The sequence below is a fragment of the Symphalangus syndactylus genome, chromosome 20, assembly GCF_028878055.3.
Source record: "Symphalangus syndactylus isolate Jambi chromosome 20, NHGRI_mSymSyn1-v2.1_pri, whole genome shotgun sequence".
NCBI classification, from domain to species: domain Eukaryota; kingdom Metazoa; phylum Chordata; class Mammalia; order Primates; family Hylobatidae; genus Symphalangus; species Symphalangus syndactylus.
The window spans coordinates 44,888,204-44,907,631 of record NC_072442.2 but is presented as its reverse complement, the minus strand read 5'-3'; the positions used below and the strand labels follow the sequence as shown (position 1 = coordinate 44,907,631).

At 52.2% G+C, this 19,428-nt stretch overlaps 2 protein-coding genes across 2 annotated transcripts; one reads left to right on the top strand and one right to left on the bottom strand.

Annotated features, from left to right (window-relative positions):
• Positions 1 to 991: 991 nt before the first annotated feature.
• On the bottom strand, positions 992 to 12,715 carry ASB16 (ankyrin repeat and SOCS box containing 16). Its single transcript, XM_055256270.2, has 5 exons — positions 11,245 to 12,715; positions 7,775 to 8,042; positions 2,842 to 3,334; positions 2,350 to 2,463; positions 992 to 1,871 (listed from the first exon to the last, which is right to left on the bottom strand). The coding sequence occupies exons 1-5, from the start codon at positions 11,543 to 11,545 to the stop codon at positions 1,686 to 1,688; spliced, it is 1,362 nt and encodes a 453-aa protein (XP_055112245.1). The 5' UTR covers positions 11,546 to 12,715; the 3' UTR covers positions 992 to 1,685.
• Positions 12,716 to 17,964: 5,249 nt separating this feature from the next.
• LOC129469550 (mediator of RNA polymerase II transcription subunit 28-like) lies at positions 17,965 to 19,210 on the top strand. Its single transcript, XM_055256298.2, has one exon. It carries the CDS (start codon positions 18,523 to 18,525, stop codon positions 19,057 to 19,059), a length of 537 nt encoding a protein of 178 aa, XP_055112273.1. The 5' UTR covers positions 17,965 to 18,522; the 3' UTR covers positions 19,060 to 19,210.
• The last annotated feature ends 218 nt before the right edge of the window (positions 19,211 to 19,428 follow it).

The window sequence follows — 19,428 nt, the reverse complement described above, 5'->3', positions numbered from 1 at the left end:
TGAGTCCTGAGGGCCAGATCAGCCTTGACCAGGCCAAAAAATGTGGAAGAGTATTCCAAGCGGTAGGAGTAACGCATGCAAACACCTGAAAGCAAAGAGGAGCAGGTCACATCCAGCAACTGGTGACTTGTTTACTAAGGCTGGAGATGAACCTTGGAAGGAAGAAGGGAAGTCAGGAGGCCAGATAATTTGGCAGAGGCTAGAGGCTCTGTTCTACTGAGTTGTTTTTGTTTGTTTGTTTGTTTTGTTTTGTTTTGTTTTTTGAGAGAGTTTTGCTCTTGTCACCCAGGCTAGAATACAATAGTGTGGTCTTGGCTCATTGCAACCTCCGCCTCCCGGGTTCAAGCAATTCTCCTGCCTCAGCCTCCTAAGTAGCTGGGACTACAGGCATGCGCCACTACGCCTGGCTAATTTTTTTTTTTTTTTTTAGGACGGAGTCCCGCTCTTTTGCCCAGGCTGGAGTACAGTGGCATGATCTTGGCTCACTGCAAACTCCACCTCCCAGGTTCAAGTGATTCTCCTGCCTCAACCTCCCGAGTAGCTGAGATTACAGGCATCTGCCACCATGCCCGGCTAATTTTTGTATTTTTAGTAGAGACAGGGTTTCACCATGTTGGCCAGGATGGTCTCGAACTCCTGACCTCGTGATCCGCCCACCTCGGCCTCCCAAAGTGCTGGGATTACAGGCATGAACCACTGCGCCTGGCCTAATTTTTTGTATTTTTAGTAGAGACAGGGTTTTACCATGTTGGTCAGGTTGGTCTCGAACTCCTGACCTCAGGTGATCCTCCCACCTCAGTCTCCCAAAGTGCTGGGATTACAGGTGTGAGCCACCGCACCCAGCTTGTTTTACTGAGTTTTGATTTTAGTGTGAGAGGAGCCACTGGAGGGCATGATCAGAGTTTGACTCCCAAAGACCATTCTAGCAGCAATTCAGGGCATGGGTCTCAAGACCTCCCTTGGAGTGACAAAGGCAGGGCAGGCAAGCCAGTGCACGCAGAGACAGAGTTTGTCCCTCTTTAGGAGGCTGAACAGGTATAAGGGGGGCAGGAGAGGGAGGTGGTGAGTCACTAGAATCACTGGTTCTTGGCATGGGACCTGGACGGATAGAGGGGCCGTCCACTTAAACACAGGAGGAGGAGGGAGGTGAAGGCCGAGTCTGGGAACAGGCAGAGTCTGCAGCCCTTCCTGCTGGAGAGAGGGTCTGAAGCTCAGGTCCGGCTAGAGGTCAGCAGGTGTCTCAAGAAACCCATGGAGGAGTGAGGTGGACTAGGACAGCACGTGGAGTACAGAAAAGAGGGGCAGGCAGCCGGGCGCAGTGGCTCATGCCTGTAATCCCAACGCTTTGGGAGGCCGAGGCGGGTGGATCACCTGAGGTCAGTGCGAGACCAGCCTGGCCAACATGGTGAGACCCTGTCTCTACTAAAAATACAAAATCAGCCAGGTGTGGTGACTCATGCCTGTAGTCCCAGCTACTCGGAAGTTTGGGGCACAAGAATCGCTTGAACCTAGGTGGTGGAAGTTGCAGTGAGCCGAGATAACGCCACTGCACTCCAGCCTGGGCAACAGAGTGAGACTAGGTCTCAAAAAGAAAAGAAAAGAGGGCCAGGAACTGGTCCTCCGGGGTTGGAGGCGGGGACAGGTGGGAGGGGCAGAACACACCGTGGGACAGCCTGACATGGGGCTCACTGGATGCACCCCTCCACACGCAGCAGCAGGTAGTCCCTGAGGAGCGGGGGCAGTGGCAGCCGGGTGGCACCCTGCCGGCAGCGGCTTCCCAACCGGGCACGCACAGCTAGTCGGGCCAGGTGCTGCAGCCGCCTTGGCTGGTTCACCATGCGCAGGGCCGAGCTGTAGAAGGCTTCGTGCTCCTACGCCAGGAGTGAAAGAGGGTCAGATGACCCTTGCCCTACCATCCGGGGACAACCCAGTGGTGGGGGTCCAGGGATTTTGCAGCATGCATCCACCTGGGTGTTTCATGTGTCTCAGAGGACTCAGATTCAGAACCATAGAGGCCCTGCAGTGATAATGGGGGCTGGGGCTCCACTTCAAGGAGGGGTCTCCACTATGTCTGTACCCACTCCCACCCCAGAGAGCCTAGCACAGTGCCCACCAAGTTAGAGATGCCAGATAAATGTCTGTGCTGATGCAAGTGAGGGAGGCAAGAGAGGTGTGTGGAGTTAGGGGTCAGCCTGGGGTACCAGGGGGGTACCCTGAAACCCAGGGGTGCCACTCTAGCCATCCTCTCTACCCAGGGGCCCTCCTGCTGCTCCCTCCATGAGGCTGGTCCTGAAGGAATAGGCCTGTGGCTCGTCGCTCCTCCCCATCTCGGCCCCGAGGCAGACATACCTTCCACAGCTCTGGGAGCACCGCCTCCACCCAGGTCTCACAGGATGGGACACAAGGATAGGCATTAAGCAGGACTTCCAGGGCCCGAGGGAAGTTGGCGCAGTGTTTCAGCATCTAGGGGTCAAAAGAGGGTCTTGGGCACATGCCTCCCCTACCAGAGGGCAGACCCAAGTCTTGCCTAACCCACATGGCCAATCCTAGCCTAATCTAGGGGGCTAAGGTCTGAGTCTCTCTTCCCTTTTCCGTGCCTCTGTCTACCCCACCCTCAAGTGTGCTCCAACCTTTTGGCCCCAGTTTTCCTCTGGGGCTCTTCCCTCCCTTGGACTCTCTCTCCCAGAATCTTCTCTCCCCGTCCCAAGCTGCGGACAGCCCCCTGGCCGCTGAGGGCAGGCTTTCAGTCTCTTGGACCCTCTCTCTTCCCCAGAAGCGGAGCAGTTCCAGACGCAGGCTCCCCGACACAGGAGCCTCCTATGTCAGGGCCTCCCAGCGCACCTCAGGGCGCACTGGCTGGGCCCCGTAGTCCAGCAGTGCGGCGAAGAGGACCTCGGGCTCCCAGTTGGGGGCGTCCTGCACGGCCTGCAGCGCACAATCCATGGGCGTGTGGCCCGCCCCATTGGGGACCTCAGCGCGGGCCCCATGGCGCAGCAGCAGCTCGGCCAGGCCCCCGCAGCCGTTGGCACAAGCGTTGTGCAGCGGCGTGTGGCGCTTGCACCCGGCCGCCCGGGCATCAGCTCCAGCCTCCAGGAGCCGGCGCGCCGCAGCCTGGTGCCGCCTGCAGCTGCCTGGGCCCTCGGCCCCAGCGCACGCTGCGTTCAGCGCAGTCTCGCCCTGGCTGGTGCGCAGGCCCACGTCGGCGCCATGCTCCAGATACAAGGCCACATGTTGCTCCAGGCCGCGCGCCGCCGCCACGTGCAGGGGCGTCTCCTGGCTCTCGCCTGCTGCCAGGTTCACCGTCGCTCCCGCTTCCAGCAGCAACTTGGCGCACCTGGGGACAAGAGAACAAGGTCCCGAGGAAAATCCTGAAGGCCTGAGACCCCTCAGCTTGCTGTGATTCTCCCTTCCCTTTCCACCCCTCTCACCTTGAGGTCCTACCTGGTGTCCTCCATGAGAATCACACAAGCCCCGCTACAGACAACAGAACTGGAAGGTCCTGAGAGCTACCAGAAGCATCTTCAGTTTTCATAGGAAAAACTTAAGCCCAGGAGTGATTTGTGCAGCCAAGGACACACAGCAAGTTAGTGGCTGCACCAGAAATAGTACTCACTGCCTCAGACAGTCCCTCCCACAGTCTACTCTTTCTCCACCCCAAGGTCTGGTTCTGAATCATTCAGTTGTCAGTTGTCGCCTAACTTTTTTTTTTTTTTTTGGAGACAGGGTCTCTCTCTGTCGCCTAGACTGAAGTGCAGTGGTGTGATTACTGCTGATGTAGCCTGGACCTCCCAAGCTCAAGCAATCCTCCTGCCTCTTCCTCCCAAGTAGCTGGGACCACAAGTGGGTACCACCACACCTGGCTAATTTTTTAAATTATTTTTTATAGAGACAGGGTCTTAACCATTTGCCCTAGCTGGTTGGTCTCAAACTCCTGGGCTCAAGCAAGCCTCCTGCCTTGGCCTCCCAAAGTGCTGGGATTACAGGTGTGAACCACCACACCGGGCCTTATCTCCTAACATTTTGATAGCACAACCAAATTTTGAAAACCCACTTCTGTGTACATTATGAAGCATAGAAAATTAAAAAGTATGCACCAAAAAAAATACAAGTTATAATACTTTCTTTCTGCCCCTACACTTAAAAGACCACTCTTCTAAACCAGGCTACAATCATTCAAGCAAAGGCAGACACTTGGGGCCATCCTCCTCCACTTTCCCCTAGGGAAAACAAACCAAACCAAAGGAAAAACAACAACAAAAACAAAAACAGGTTTTAGGGAGTGCATGTTTCCCGGTTCCAGGGAAAATTATAGGCCAGAACACTGTTGTGGCAAACGTGCATCCTTACATACTGCAGGGTAAACCAAACATGCAACAAACTAAATTAATAATGATGAAACCAAACTAACAGTAACTTATAATTAAAAAGCCAGAATGGCAGCTGCTGGAAACTCAGGAGCAGATCCACCATCCTCGATGAAACTCTGATAACCAAATACCCTTTCCCAAAATGGCCAAAATTCTTGCTCACATATTCCAGGTAGGCGCTTTGCTCTGTAGCCAAGATGTGAGTAGCAGCCAGTCTTCCATAAGCTACTGAATTATCTCCTTGGTAAATTCTAATCGTGGGCTAATTTTTGTTTCCAAATACTAATTTTTTTTTTTTTTTTTTTTAGACGGAGTCTCATTCTGTCGCCCAGGCTAGAGTGCAGTGGTGCGATCTCTGCTCACTGCAAGTTCCACCTCCCAGGTTCACACCATTCTCCTGCCTCAGCCTCCCAAGTAGCTGGGACTATAGGCGCCCATCACCACACCCGGCTAATTTTTTTGTATTTTTTTTAGTAAGACGGGGTTTCACTGTGTTAGCCAGGATGGTCTCGATCTCCTGACCTCGTGATCCACCCACCTCGGCCTCCCAAAGTGCTGGGATTACAGGCATGAGCCACCACGTCCGGTCTTTTTTTTTTTTTTTTTTTTTTTTTTTTGAGGCAGAGTCTCGCTCTGTCCCCCAGGCTGGAGTGCAGTGGCTCCATCTTGGCTCACTGCAGTCTCCGCCTCCCGGGTTCAAGCAATTCTTCTGCCTCAGCCTCCTGAGTAGCTGGGACTACAGGCGTGCGCTGCCATGCCTGGCTAATTTTTGTATTTTTAGTAGAGACGGGGTTTCAACATGTTGGCCAGGATGGTCTTGATCTCCTGACCTCGTGATCCGCCTGCCTCGGCCTCCCATAGTGCTGGGATTACAGGTGTTAGTCACCACGCCCGGCCTCCAAATACTAAATTTAAGTAACACTCCAAAGCTCGCTCAGCAGGGTTCCCATAAGTGGGCATTCTCATCTTACTTAGAAAGATGAAGTCTGTTGGAAGGCACACCACATGCCTGTAAGAACCCAAGAAAGGGCTGGCAAATGTGGACCACTTCTTGGACTTCATCTAGATCTAGCAGGGAGAGGTCCCCCAGCTTGTGGGCAGTGGAGAGTCTTCCAGGAGCCCTTAAATCCTTACCTGCCACCCTGTCTGTTGACCTGATTGTGAAAGTGCAAATACCCTCATGCAGGGACTCCAAGAAACTGCCAACCTTAAAAAAAGTGGGAGGGTTGGTGTATTGGTTCATGCCTATAATCCCAACACTTTGGGAGGCTGGGGCAGGAGGATTGCCTGAGCTCAGGAGTCGGAGACCAGCCTGGGCCACATAGAGAGACTATGTCGCTACTAAAAATAATAGTTTTAGAAAAATAGCCAGGTGGGCCAGGCGCAGTGGCTCACGCCTGTAATCGCAGCACTTTGGGAGGCCAAGGCGGGTGGATCACGAGGTCAGGAGATCAAGACCATCCTGGCTAACATGGTGAAACCCTGTCTCTACTAAAAAATACAGAAAAAAAAAGTTAGCTGGGCGTGTTGGCGGGAGCCTGTAGTCCCAGCTACTTGGGAGGCTGAGGCAGGAGAATGGCGGGAACCCAGGAGGCGGAGCTTGCAGTGAGCCGAGATGTGCCACTGCACTCCAGCCTGGGAGACAGCGAGACTCTGTATCAAAAAAAATAGCCAGGTGTGGTAGCACTGGCCTGTAATTCCAGCTACCCTGGAAGCTGAGGCAGGAGGATCACTTGAGCCCAGGAGATTGAGGCTGCAAGTGAGTCATGATTGTGCCACTGCACTCCAGCCTGGGCAACAGAATGACACCCTGTCTCCAAAAAAAAAAATCTAGCCCTGTGTTTCCTAACTTCGGTGTGAGGCACCCCCATACCTCTCCTCCCACTTTTTTTTTTTTTTAAGACAGGGTCCCGCCCTGTTGTCCAGGCTGGAGTACAGTGGCAGCATGATCATAGCTCACTGAAGGCTAGACCTCTTGGGCTCAAGTGCTTTTCCTGAGTAGCTGGGACTACAATGCACGCCACCATGCCCGGCTAATTTTATTTTTTGTAGAGACAGGGTCTCACTATGTTTCCCAGTCTGGTCTTGAACTTCTGGGCTCAAAAGATCATCCTGCCTCAGCCTCTCAAGTAGCTAGGACTAGAGGGCTCATGCCACCATGCCCATTTTATTTTTTATTTTTAGTAGAGACAAAAACCTCACTTATGTTGCCCAAACTATTCTCAAACTCCTGGACTCAAGCAATCCTCCTGCCTCTGCCTCCAAAAGTGTTGGGATTACAGGTGTGAGCCACTGCACCTGGCCCATAGATCTTCCTTTTTTTTTTTTTTTGAGATGGAGTCTCACACTGTTGCAGGGGCTGGTGTGCAGTGGCATAATCTCGGCTCACTGCAACCTCTGCATCCCAGGTTCAAGCAATTCTCCTGCCTCAGCCTCCTGAGTAGCTAGGATTACAGGTGCCAGCCACCACGCCCAGCCTGGCTATTTTTTTGTATTTTTAATAGAGACAGGGTTTCACTATGTTGGCCAGGCTGGTCTTGAACTCCTGACCTTGTGATCCGCCCACCTCAGCCTCCCAAAGTGCTGGGATTACAGGCGTGAGCCACGGTGCCTGGCTTTTTTTTTTTTTAAGACAGTCTCACTGGAGTGCAGTGGCAGAATCTCGGCTCACTGTAACCTCCGCCTCCCGGGTTCAAGCGATTCTTGTGCCTCGACCTACTATACTAGTAGCTGGAATTACAGGTGTGAGCCACCACACCCGGCCAGATCTTTCTTAATACCTCAAAACAACTAGGAATTTGGGCTGGGCATATTGGCTCACGCCTGTAATCCCAGCACTTTGGGAGGCCAAGGTGAGTGGATCACTTGAGGTCAGGAGTTCAAGACCAGCCTGGCCAACATGGCAAAACCCCATCTCCACTAGAAATACAAAACCTAGCCAGGTGTGGCAGCACACACCTGTAATTCCAGCTACTCGGGAGGCTGGGGCAGGAGAATCATTTGAACCCAGGAGGCAGACATTGCAGTGAGCGGAGACCACGCCACTGCACTACAGCCTGGGCAACAGAGCAAGACTTCGTCTCAAAAAAAAAAAACAGCTAGGTTTGGCTACAAAGGATTCACAGGGAATTGGAGACTGCAGTTGGAACAGTTTTCCCAAAAAGCAACAGGGCTTCTGCCTCCTGGGCTTAGCAGATGTGACCTTGGACAAGTTACTAAGCCTTTCTGAGCTTCATTTTTCTCATCTATAGAATGAGGTCTGTCTCCAGCTTATTGTGAAGGTGTGTATATGAGGTGCTTTATGAACCACAAAGCTGCATGTGGTTGTCAGGTTCCCTCTTCTGGCCTTGTGAGCTGGAGACACACACACATTTCTCCCCAAACTGTCTCAGCCCCCGGGCACCTACTGCAAGGACTCAGGGATCGTGCAGAGGTGCAAAGGAGTCGTGCCCTCCTCAGTCAGCACATTAGCCTTGGCTCCGAAGGTCAGCAGCAGCCGCACACAGTCAAGCTGGGCCCGGGCACAGGCCTCATGCAAGGCAGCGCGACCCCCGACGCGGGCATCCAGCTCAGCTCCCTGCCGGATCAGGTGTCGAGCACAGTCTGTGTAGCCTCGGGCTGTAGCGATGGCAAGGGGTGCCGTCTGCTTGGTCTTGGGGGTCAGCACCCAGAACCCTGGGAAGAGCAAATAGTTTTGGGAGGTGGTGCATAAGACAGGGCAGGGCAGGGAGTGGGGATGCTGGTTCCAGCTGACAGCTGACAGTGGCCTTCCCTCTGCATGGTTTGCTGAGCACAAACATTGTGCCAGGCTGTACCGGTGGAAAGGGGCTTATTCAAGTCCTGAATTGGAAGAATAAATTGGAACAGCCTTTTAGAACAGCTTATCAATCTGTAACAAAACATAGTATGTGTCATAAAAAAATTAATTGCTGTATAAAACCACAAGGGCCAACTAAGTAGAGTGACTCCCATTAAGGAAATCTCAGCGTCTTTGAATGGCTAATAGTGTCAAAGGCTTTTTTTGTTCACCTTGGGGCCTGGGGTGGTGGCTCATAATGAGACCTTGTCTCTATTTTTTTTTTTTTTTTTGAGGCAGGGTCTCGCTCTGTCCCCCCAGGCTGGAATGCAGTGGCGCTATCTCGGCTCACTGCAAGCTCCGCCTCCCGGGTTTAAGTGATTCTTCTGCCTCAGCCTGCTGAGTAGCTGAGATTACAGGTGCGCACCACCATGCCTGGCTCATTTCTCTATTTTTAGTAGAGATGGGGTTTCACCATGTTGGTCAGGCTGGTCTCAAACTTCTGACCTCGTGATCCGCCTGCCTCAGCCTCCCAAAGTGCTGGGATTACAGGTGTGAGCCACCGTGCCCAGCTATTTTTAAAAAAAATTTAAAAAAGAAAAAAAAATTTTAGGGCCGAGCGCGGTGGCTCACGCCTGTAATCCCAGCACTTTGGGAGGCCAAGGTGGGTGGATCACAAGGTCAGGAGTTCGAGACCAGCCTGGCCAACATGGTGAAACCCTGTCTCTACTAAAGATACAAAAAATTAGCCAGGCATGGTGGCGAGTGCCTGTAGTCCCAGTTACTCAGGAGGCTGAGGCAGGAGAATCACTTTAACCCGGGAGGCAGAGGTTGCAGTGAGCTGAGATCGTGCCACTGTACTCCAGCCTGGGCAACAGGGCGAGACTCCACCTCAAAAAAAAAAAAAAAAAAAAGAAAAGAAAACATGTTCACCTTGCTCTTGGGTGAACAAAAATGGGGGTGGGTATTACACACAAGCAGGCCTGGAGCTGAGTTTGGGAGTGGCCGAAGAGCAGTACTGAGTTCTGGGATACTCCTGGGGCAAGGAGGGTTGGATGGAAATAGGGGGAAGGGTGGTGGGGGAGAATAAGAGGTGGGGATGGGAAAAGAATGAGGAGAGGGTGATCGTGGGACTAGTGTTGGATTTGAATTGTGGCAGTGGTCAGGGACTTGTTTAAAGGGCATAGATGCCTCGTATCAAACTAGAAGTTGTTTGCATGGCAGCACAGTCTGTCCCTGGCTTTTCTAAATCTTGAGTAAAGCATGTTTTGTTTCCTAGTAGACTTGAAATTAAGGCTGAGTTCCATCGTGGGGATTCTGGACAAGCTGCGGGACAAGACCAGGATGCCCTGGTGGGGTCACAGCCAAGCAGGAATTTGGAACCTGTAGTGACCGAGGGAGCTCATGCTCTCCCAAGGATTCAAGCCCCAGATCCATGGGTGGGGTTTGAGCAATCTCCTGTTAATCTTGAGATCGTGGTGATCTCAGCTAAGGTATTTAGTTTACCTGGACAGACCTGCTAGCCAGAAAATATATATCTATATGTATTTTTATTTTTTTTTTTTTTGAGACAGAGTCTCGTTCTGTTCCCAGGCTGGAGTATAATGGCGTGATCTTGGCTCACTGCAACCTCCGCCTCCCAGGTTCAAAGGATTCTCCTGCCTCAGCCTCCTGAGTAGCTAGGACTGCAGGTGCTGCCATGGCCAGCTAATTTTTTTCCTTTTTTTTTTTTTTTTTTTTGAGACAGAGTCTCGCTCTGTCACCCAGACTGGAGTGCGGTGGCGCGATCTCGGCTCACTGCAAGCTCCGCCTCCCAGATTCATGCCATTCTCCTGCCTCAGCCTCCCCAGTAGCTGGGACTACAGGCACCAGCCACCACGCCCAGCTAATTTTTTTTTTTTGTATTTTTAGTAGAGACGGGGTTTCACCGTGTTAGCCAGGATGGTCTCGATCTCCTGACCTCATGATCCGCCCGCCTTGGCCTCCCAAAGTGCTGAGATGACAGGCGTGAGCCACCGCGCCCGGCGTGGCCAGCTAATTTTTGTATTTTTAATAGAGACGGGGTTTCACCATGTTGGCCAGCATGGTCTTGATCTCTTGACCTCCTGATCTGCATGCCTTGGCCTCCCAAAGTGCTGGGATTACATGCGTGAGCCACTGCACCTGGCCCTTTTTTGTTGTTGTTAAGACAGAGTCTCACTCTGTCTCCAGGTTGGAGTGCCGTGGTGCGATCTCAGCTCACTGCAACCTCCACCTCCCAGGTTCAAACGATTCTCCTGCCTCAGCCTCCCAAGTAGCTGGGACTAGAGGCTCACGCCACAACGCCCAGCTAGTTTTTGTATTTTTAGTAGAGTCGGGGTTTCACCATGTTAGGATGGTCTCGATCTCCTGACCTCGTGATCCATCCACCTCAGCCTCCCAAAGTGCTGGGATTACAGGCATGAGCCACTGCTCCTGGCCTAGCCAGAATATATTCTATGGTCTTGAACTCCTGGTCTAAAGCAGTAGTCCCGTCTTGGCCTCAAAGTGCTGGGATTACAGCTGTGAGCCACTGTGCCAAGGCCAAGAATATAACTTTTAATTCCTTTTTTTTTTTTTTTTTTTTTTGAGACAGACTCTCACACTGTTGCTTGGGCTGGAGTGCAGTGAAACGATCTTGGCTCACTGCAACCTCCGCCTCCGGAGTTCAAGCGATTTTCCTGCCTCAGCCTCCTGAGTAGCTGGGATTACAGGTGTGCGCCACTACCATGCTAATGTTTTGTATTTTTAGTAGAGACAAGGTTTCACCATGTTGGCCAGGCTGGTCTCGAAATCCTGACCTCGTGATTCACCTGCCTTGGCCTCCCAAAGTGCTGGGATTACAGGCATGAGCCACTGCGCCTGGCCAACTTTTAATTCTTAAAAGACATACAGACTGCTAACTCTGCCTCATCTCTGTTTAGGAGGGAGCTAGGATGGGTGGTGGAAAGGGCTGCTATAGTCTGTGGTCTGCAGGGAAGGGGGAGGCCTAGACTCTCCCCCCTCCCCACCCACTCACCTTCTTTCTCCCTCCTCTTCTGCCCTCTTCTGGTGCCCCCTTACCCTGTTCAGCTGACCAGGCCAGCTGGTTGCTCACAGTCTCCACAATCATGTTGGCGGCCTCTTCATCTTGGAACAGGGCTTGGACCTGCTGCAGGTTGCCGGAGAAGAGGGCATGGTGGACAGCTGGGTCTCGGCAGGAACAGTGAGGCCTAGTGAGTCGGGCCCGGGGACTTGACGGGCACCTGTGGCTCCGGCACTGCTGGGCAGCCTCCCGCCGCCGGTCCTCCCATTCCAGCCACTCCCGCTGCAGGCGGAGAGAGCGCAGTGTGGAGGAGGTGAAGGGGAAGGTCTCTCTTGCCATGGATGGGGCCCAGGGGTTTGGGTAGTGGCACCTGGGCAGAGCCGGGTTCCCTCGACCTGACTACCTCCCTTGCTCTGAGGAGCCACCCTGCCCCCACCACCGTGAGCCAGAGAAAGCAGCAGCTGAGGCTATAAATAGGTCCTTCGCTGCTCTGGTAAACATGGTTTGCTCAGAGTCATGATCCTGGTGCTGAGAAACTGCTGGCCCAACCCCCAGCCCAAGGTGAGGGCCAGCCCCTGACCCTGCTGATACCCTTTGGTTGGTCAGCAGGCCCTCAGCTGAGGCCACCCCTGAACCCCAGCATCTGCATCCACCTTCATCTCTAGAGGGAGAATCTTGGGTTGGCAAGGTCCAGGGTGCGCGAAAAGGTCAGCCATGGAGATGGGCGGGGCTGGGAGGAAGACAAGGTGCCTCCAGACTCTCTGATGTTGGCTAGAGGGCAGGAGCCACCACTGGCCCACATGGAGGAGATAGGGCTGACCTCAGCACAGGAGGTAAGGGGAGGTCAAGGCAGAGTTACTGAGAAGGTGAGCAGCTCTTCCCAGCATCTGCAGTAACAGCAATAACTACATATGCCAGAGTTTCACGGTGTTTAAATCACATTCATATCCACCTTCACCCAGGGGACCATACTTCCCAGCCCACCTAGTAATTAGTAAACTTGGTTTGGACAATAAATGAAATTATCGCAGTTGAATGCCTCTGAGATGGGTGGTCTTATCTCTGTTTTACAGATGAGGAATTTAAGGCTTAAAGTAATCTACTGGCTCAAGGTCACAGTTTGTGAGAGGCAGAGCCAAGACCCCACATAGATGGTATGCTTTGGGCCAAGAATGGTGGCTCATGCCTGTAATCCTAGCACTTTGGGAGGTCAAGACAGGCGGATTGCTTGAGCCTAGGAGTTTGAGACAATCCTGGGCAACATAGTGAGACCTACATCCTTTTTTTTTTTTTAGACAGAGTCTCACCCTGTCCCCCACGCTGGAGTGCAATGGCGCAATCTTGGCTCACTGCAACCTCCGCCTCCCAGGCTCAAACGATTCTCTTGCCTCAGCCTTCTGAGTAGCTGGGATTATAGGCACCCGCCACCATGCCCAGCTAAATTTTGTATTTTTAGTAGAGATTTAATTTAGGGTTTCACCATGTTGGCCAGGCTGGTCTCGAACTCCTGACTTCATGGTCTGCCCGCCTCGGCCTCCCAAAGTGCTAGGATTATAGGTGTGAGCCACCACCCCTGCCTCTCCACCTCTTTAAAAAAAAAAAAAAAAAAAAAAAGATGGTGCACTTTTTGGCTTCAGCTGCTGCAGCCACCTGGCAGCCTCCCCCATTCTCCAAGCAGGACAGACTGGTCTCTAGAAACTGCCTTCATCTTTTTTTTTTTCTCATGGTGTCACCCAGGCTGGAGTGCAGTGCGGTGATCTCGGCTCACTGCAACTTCCGTTTCCTGGGGTTCAAGCGATTCTCCTGCCTTAACCGCCTGAGTAGCTGGGATTATGGGTGCATGCCACCATGCCCAGCTGATTTTTGTATTTTCAGTAGTAGGTTTCGCCATGTTGGCCAGGCTGGTCTGAAATTCCTGACCTCAGGCCATCTGCCCGCCTCAGCCTCCCAAAGTGTTGGTATTACAGGCGTGAGCCACAGCTCCCGGCCCCTTCAATCATTCTTGATTTATTTTTTTAACCCAGCTGCCAAGGGGGCTCACATGGCCGGCCTGAGGAGAGCCAAGGGGTTGAGCTGGAAACTCTGGGAATGGACCTGAGATGTTTCAGCCACAGACCTCTGTTCACTCTTAGGAGAAAGCAGCTGTGCTTCTAGGAGCCTCTAGGGGGAGGAATGAAGCCGTGAAACCACACAAGCTGGTGTGCCTGCCAAGCTGGGGAAGGGGAGGGCACTGCCTCAAAAGTTCTGCTCACTCTGAGCTCACTCAGTGCACAGCAGCCTGCAGGCAGGGCTGGTCTGTCCCCTCTGCATCTGGGGCTCCTCCTGGCCCTTCTCCCGCTGCCTGTCCTGCCTCCTGGCCCTGCAGCAGCGCCTTGCCCAGTGATCTTTTATTTCTTCCTCTCCCTAGGCCCTTCCCACAAGCAAGTTCTAGCTCCCGTTCTCACATTTTCAGGGATTGTCTCAAGTTCAGCCCCTCAATGCAATGCCTTAAACTGGATCAACTCAGCCTCTCACCTGGTGTTTCTTCCTCTGGGCATATCCCTTCTGCTCCGCTGCCGGAATGATCTGTCTAAAATGGTTAATTCCCTTGCTTAAAAACTTCTGCTGCCTTCCAATACCTGTCCTTTCATTTTTTTTTTTTTTTTTTTTTTTTTGAGACGGAGTCTTTCTCTATCCCCCGGGCTGGAGTGCAGTGGCGCGATCTCGGCTCACCGCAAGCTCCGCCTCCCGGGTTCACGCCATTCTCCTGCCTCAGCCTCCCAAGTAGCTGGGACTACAGGCGCCCGCCAACACGCCCGGCTAATTTTTTGTATTTTTAGTAGAGACGGGGTTTCACCGTGTTAGCCAGGATGGTCTCGATCTCCTGACCTTGTGATCCGCCCGCCTCGACCTCCCAAAGTGCTGGGATTACAGGCTTGAGCCACCGCGCCCGGCCTGTCCTTTCATTTTTTAAATAGGGCTCCAAATCCTGGCCTTAAGCAGTCCTCCCAAGTCAGCCTCCCGAATTGCTGAGATTACAGGTGTGAGCCACTGCACCCGGCCTGCCATTTTCAACTAAGCCCCCAATTCCTTGGTTTGGCCCCATGCCACTCACATAGGGTAGGCATCCTCATCATGCACAGCTCCCCACAACCGTTCCCTGTCAGGCCATTCCCTTAGCTCAGAATTCCCTCAACCCCTTCCTGAGGATCTACCCCTAAGGTCACCTGCTCTGAGAGGTCTCTTCAGCAACCCATTGCCCGACTTCTATAGTTTCAGCTAGTGCCCAGTCTGCACTCCCGAAGGACTCAGGGGCACACTGTAAAGCACCTATCCGTGCTGTTGATGTGGGTCTGCCATGCTGGATGTGGGCTCCAGAGCAGGCCCTGGCAGTCAGAGCATTTGGCTCATGGCAGGCGGGCCTCTTATGTGTAGTGCATTGAACGAAGGTCCCTATTCTCTGCCAGAGCAAACACTCGTCCATCCACCCGCCCGCCCAAGTGGGTGGCAGCAGCCTGGGCTTTTTCCAGCACTGCCCTTACTCCGCTGTTCACCCACTCTCTGCCTGGCCCCATCCTCCTGGTGGCAGTCCAGGGTGGGGGATCCCAGAGGAGGAATTAGATCATACAAAGCAAAGCCTGGAGGTCCTCAGAGAAAGACGCCTCTATAAATGCAGCTGTGATTAACCCTGTTGGCACCCATTTGGTGTGTTAATTGCCCCACCAACGGCCTGGCTGGGCACCCACAGCTGGGTTCCCAGGGTTGAGAATCTGGCAAGGATGGGTGGGACCAAGAGGGGCCAAGGCAGGTGGGTGTCCCCTTCCTCCCTGAGGCACACTAGAGTCATAGCCTAGCCTCTCCCCTGCCTTCTTGCCACACAGACCTGAAGGAGCTAGGTACTCTAACAGCTCAGTCCCAAGATACCACTGTATTCAGTTCCCTTGTCTGTAGAGTTAGCTTCCTGAGGGCAGAGAAAGGACGCCTTGACTTCAACCTGGAGGGAACAGGGCCAGGTGATCAGATGCCCAGCCTGCCTTCTGGGAGCTCAGAGCCTGTGGGGTAGTGAAGCACACGAGAAGCCAGGATGTGAGTGTGGGATTGATCAGGACTGAGCAGGGGAACCGGGGCTCATGGGTGTCAAGAATGGGGAATAGGCCCAGGGCACAGGGGGGCTTTTATTTTTTTAGAGACGAGATCTCCCTATGTTGCCCAGGCTGGTCTCAACCTTCTAGGCTGAAGTGATTCTCTCACCTCAGCCTCCCAAGTGGCTGGGACTACAGGTGCATGCCGCCACTCCCAGCTGTGGTGGTTTAGGTGCAGGCAGATCCCAGTGTAGATGGGGGGTTAGCAGGGAGTGGAAGGTGGGAGAGAAGGAAGTGCATGGTAGGTTCAGGTAGAAAAACCCAATGGGAATGTGAAGGGACCAGGGTGCAGGGGAATTAGCCCCTTCTTGCCCTGGCCTTGTGGCACAAAAGCCTCTAGAACAGGGCCCGCTGTAATCAGCAGGTAAGTGAACATAGAGTTCTCAAAGCACTTACTTCAGCCTTAAGACTGGGATCCAGTGGGGCACTGTGGCTCACACCTGTAATCCCAGCACTTTGGGAGGCTGAGGTGGGAAGGATCACTTGAGCCTGAGAGTTCAAGACCAGTCTGGAGAACACAGCAAGACTCCATCTCTACAGAAAAATGTTAATTAGCTAGGCGTGGTGGCACGCACCAGTAGTCTGTTACTTGGGAGGCTGAGATGGGAGGACTGCTTGAGCCTAGGAGATCCAGGCTGCAGTGAGCCATGATCACACCACTGCACTGCACTCCAGTTTGGTGACAGAGTGAGACCATGTCTCTAAAACAACAACAACAAAACTGGAATCCATGGGAAAAGGAGATTAACGCTTCCCCCCAGAGGAGTGCCAAGCCCATGCCCATGGAAGGCCTGTCTCCTAGCTGCTTAGTGCAGGCTGAGGCTAAGGCAGGAGGGGCTGGCAGTCAAACAGGGCTATTTATTATTTTATTTACTTATTCAAGAGACAGCATCTCACCACCTTGCCCACACTGGGCTTGAACTCCTGGGCCCAAGCGATCCTCCCACCTCGGCCTCCCAAAGTGCTGGGATTACAGGCATGAGCCTCCACACCTGGCCCAAACCAGGCTCTTTAACCTGCCTCCTCTTGCCCATGAGTTGGGAGAGTTTTCCCAACTCTCCTTCCAGAAAGGAAAACAAGGTTGGCAACTTGGTATAATTAGACCTTTTATACCCCACCCATGCCCCTTGTCCCCTCTAGTCTGAAAAGTGGTACAGAGAAGCCACAGCAATGAAGAGTTGCTTGGCAACAAAATTTTATTTTATTTTTTTGAGACAGAGTCTCACTCTGTCACCCAGGCTGGAGGCAGTGGCGCGATCTCGGCTCACTGCAAACCGCCTCCCAGGTTCACGCCATTCTCCTGCCTCAGCCTCCCGAGTAGCTGGGACTACAGGCACCCGCCATCATGCCCGGCTAATTTTTTGGATTTTTAATAGAGACGAGGTTTCACCATGTTAGCCAGGATGGTCTCGATCACCTGACCTCGTGATCCACCTGCCTCGGGCTCCCAAAGTGCTGGGATTACAGGCGTGAGCCACCGCACCCGGCCACGCTTGGCAACAAAATTAAATAGTTTGAGATCATATCCGAAAGTATAAAATAAATACCTGTAAGTCCATGCTGATATAAATGGATGAATGAATCAATGAGGGAGAATAGGCAAATCTCCCACACAGAAGAATTCCAAATAAACTGCCAGGCACGGTGGCTCACGCCTGTAATCCCAGCACTTTGGGAGGCCGAGGCAGGCAGATCACAAGGTCAGGAGTCCGAGACCATCCTGGCTAACAAGGTGAAACCCCGTCTCTACTAAAAATACAAAAATTAGCTGGACTTGGTGGCGGGCGCCTGTAGTCCCAGCTACTTGGGAGGCTGAGGCAGGCGAACTGTGTGAACCCGGGAGGCAGAGCTTTCAGTGAGCCAAGATTGTGCCACTGCACTCCAGCCTGGGCAACAGAGCAAGACTCCGTCTCAAAAAAAAAAAAAAAAAAAACAAACCTGTGTAGATATTCTGCCCTTAGGGAGGTAGAACATAATTCCCCAATTCTTAAATGTGGGCTGCACACAGTGACTTCCTTCCAAAGAGTCCAGTACAGAAAGAAGAAAAAAGAGTAACTTTACAGTGGAGAAATCTGGCAAAGCTTACCTCAGTCAGGTGATCAAAGTCAGCATGAACCCTTGATAAGATGTGGCAAGAATGGCACCTGACCTCTGGTCTTCCTCTCCAAAACCCAGAACCCCAGTCTAATCATAAGGAAACATCAGACAAATCCTGATGGAGGGGGATCCTACCATATGCCTGCCTGGTACTCCCCAAAACTGTAAGGTCATCAAAAACAGGGAAGGTCTGAGAAACCATCACATCCAAGAGTCAGGATGATTGTGAAATGGGATTCTGAGGGGAAAAAGACATTAGGGGGAAACTGAGTAAATCTGAATAAAGTATGGAGTTAATGATTCATTAATTGTGACAAATGTACCATACTAACATAAGGTGTTAATAATAGGGGAGACCACACCTGTAATCCCAGCCCTTCGGGAGGCTGAGGTAGGAGAATCACATGAGTTTGAGACCAGCCTGGGCAACAATAGTGAGACCTTGTCTCTATGAAAAATTAAAAAATTAGGCCAGGCATAGTGGCTCACGCCTGTAATCCCAGCACTGTGGGAGGCCGAGGCGGGCGGATCACGAGGTCAGGAGATCGAGACCATCCTGGCTAACATGGTGAAACCCCGTCTCTACTAAATACAAAAAGTTAGCTGGGCGTGATGGTGGGTGCCTGTAGTCCCAGCTACTTGGGAGGCTGAGGCAGGAGAATGGCGTGAACCTGGGAGGCGGAGCTGGCAGTGAGCCAAGATCGCACTACTGTACTCCAGCCTGGGTGACAGAGCGAGACTCTGTCTCAAAAAAAAAAAAAAAAAAAAAAATTTAAAAATTAGCCAGCCATAGTGGTGCTGCCTGTAGTCCCGGCTACTTGGGAGGTTGAGGCAGGATTGCTTGAGCCCAGAAGATCGAGGCTGCAGTGAGCTATGACTGTGCCACTGCACTCCAGCCTGGGTGACAGACAGAGACCCTGTCTCAAAAAAATTGCTGGGCATGGTGGCTCACGCCTGTAATCCCAGCACTTTGGGAGGCTGAGGTGGGGGGATCACCTGAAGTCAGGAGTTTCAGATCAGCCTGGCCAACATAGTAAAACCTCATCTCTACTAAAAATAAAAAAATTGGCAGTGGATCTCTCTTGTGTCACTCAAGACATGGCGGCTCCGCTAGGGGGTATGTTTTCTGGGCAGCCACCCGGGCCCCCTCAGGCCCCGCCGGGCCTTCCGGGCCAAGCTTCGCTTCTTCAGGCAGCTCCAGGCGCTCCTAGACCTTCCAGCAGTACTTTGGTGGACGAATTGGAGTCATCTTTCGAGGCTTGCTTTGCGTCTCTGGTGAGTCAGGACTATGTCAATGGCACCGATCAGGAAGAAATTCGAACCGGTGTTGATCAGTGTATCCAGAAGTTTCTGGATATTGCAAGACGGACAGAATGTTTTTTCTTACAAAAAAGATTGCAGTTATCTGTCCAGAAACCAGAGCAAGTTATCAAAGAGGATGTGTCAGAACTAAGGAATGAATTACAGCGGAAAGATGCACTAGTCCAGAAGCACTTGACAAAGCTGAGGCATTGGCAGCAGGTGCTGGAGGACATCAACGTGCAGCACAAAAAGCCCGCCGACATCCCTCAGGGCTCCTTGGCCTACCTGGAGCAGGCGTCTGCCAACATCCCTGCACCTCTGAAGCCAACGTGAGCAAAGGGCAGAGGCAGTTGGCCTATAAGTGGGCTGGTGCGTGGGGTTGGCCACACATCCCTTCCTGTGGACTTGACATTTTGGAAGAACTCTTTGTCAGATAATGAGTTCATTTTAGTTTTATGCTTCCATTGAAAAATTTTCCACTGTTTTTATAAGCTGTTCATTTCTTGAGTATTATAACATGTCTGTAGCTTGGATAAACCAAGTAAATATTTTTTTTTTTTATCTTTAGCCAAGTTTAGACAGTGAATATGATGACACAGATTCTTTTTTATGGTAGCTTTGCTTGTTTTTAAATTTTTGCATGACAAAAAAAAAAAAAATAAATAAATAAAAATAAAAATAAAAATAAAAAAATTAGGCTGG

What these genes read in the sequence shown, in the direction of transcription:
- ASB16 (XM_055256270.2), bottom strand. Translation starts at nt 11,545, where the DNA reads ATGGCAAGAGAGACCTTCCCCTTCACCTCCTCCACACTGCGCTCTCTC. An exon ending in GGCCTGGTCAGCTGAACAGG is followed by an intron (nt 8,043 to 11,244) that starts GTAAGGGGGCAC and finishes TGCTCTTCCCAG; the next exon opens with GGTTCTGGGTGCTGACCCCC. An exon ending in ACGATCCCTGAGTCCTTGCA is followed by an intron (nt 3,335 to 7,774) that starts GTAGGTGCCCGG and finishes TCTTGTCCCCAG; the next exon opens with GTGCGCCAAGTTGCTGCTGG.
- LOC129469550 (XM_055256298.2), top strand. Translation starts at nt 18,523, where the DNA reads ATGGCGGCTCCGCTAGGGGGTATGTTTTCTGGGCAGCCACCCGGGCCC.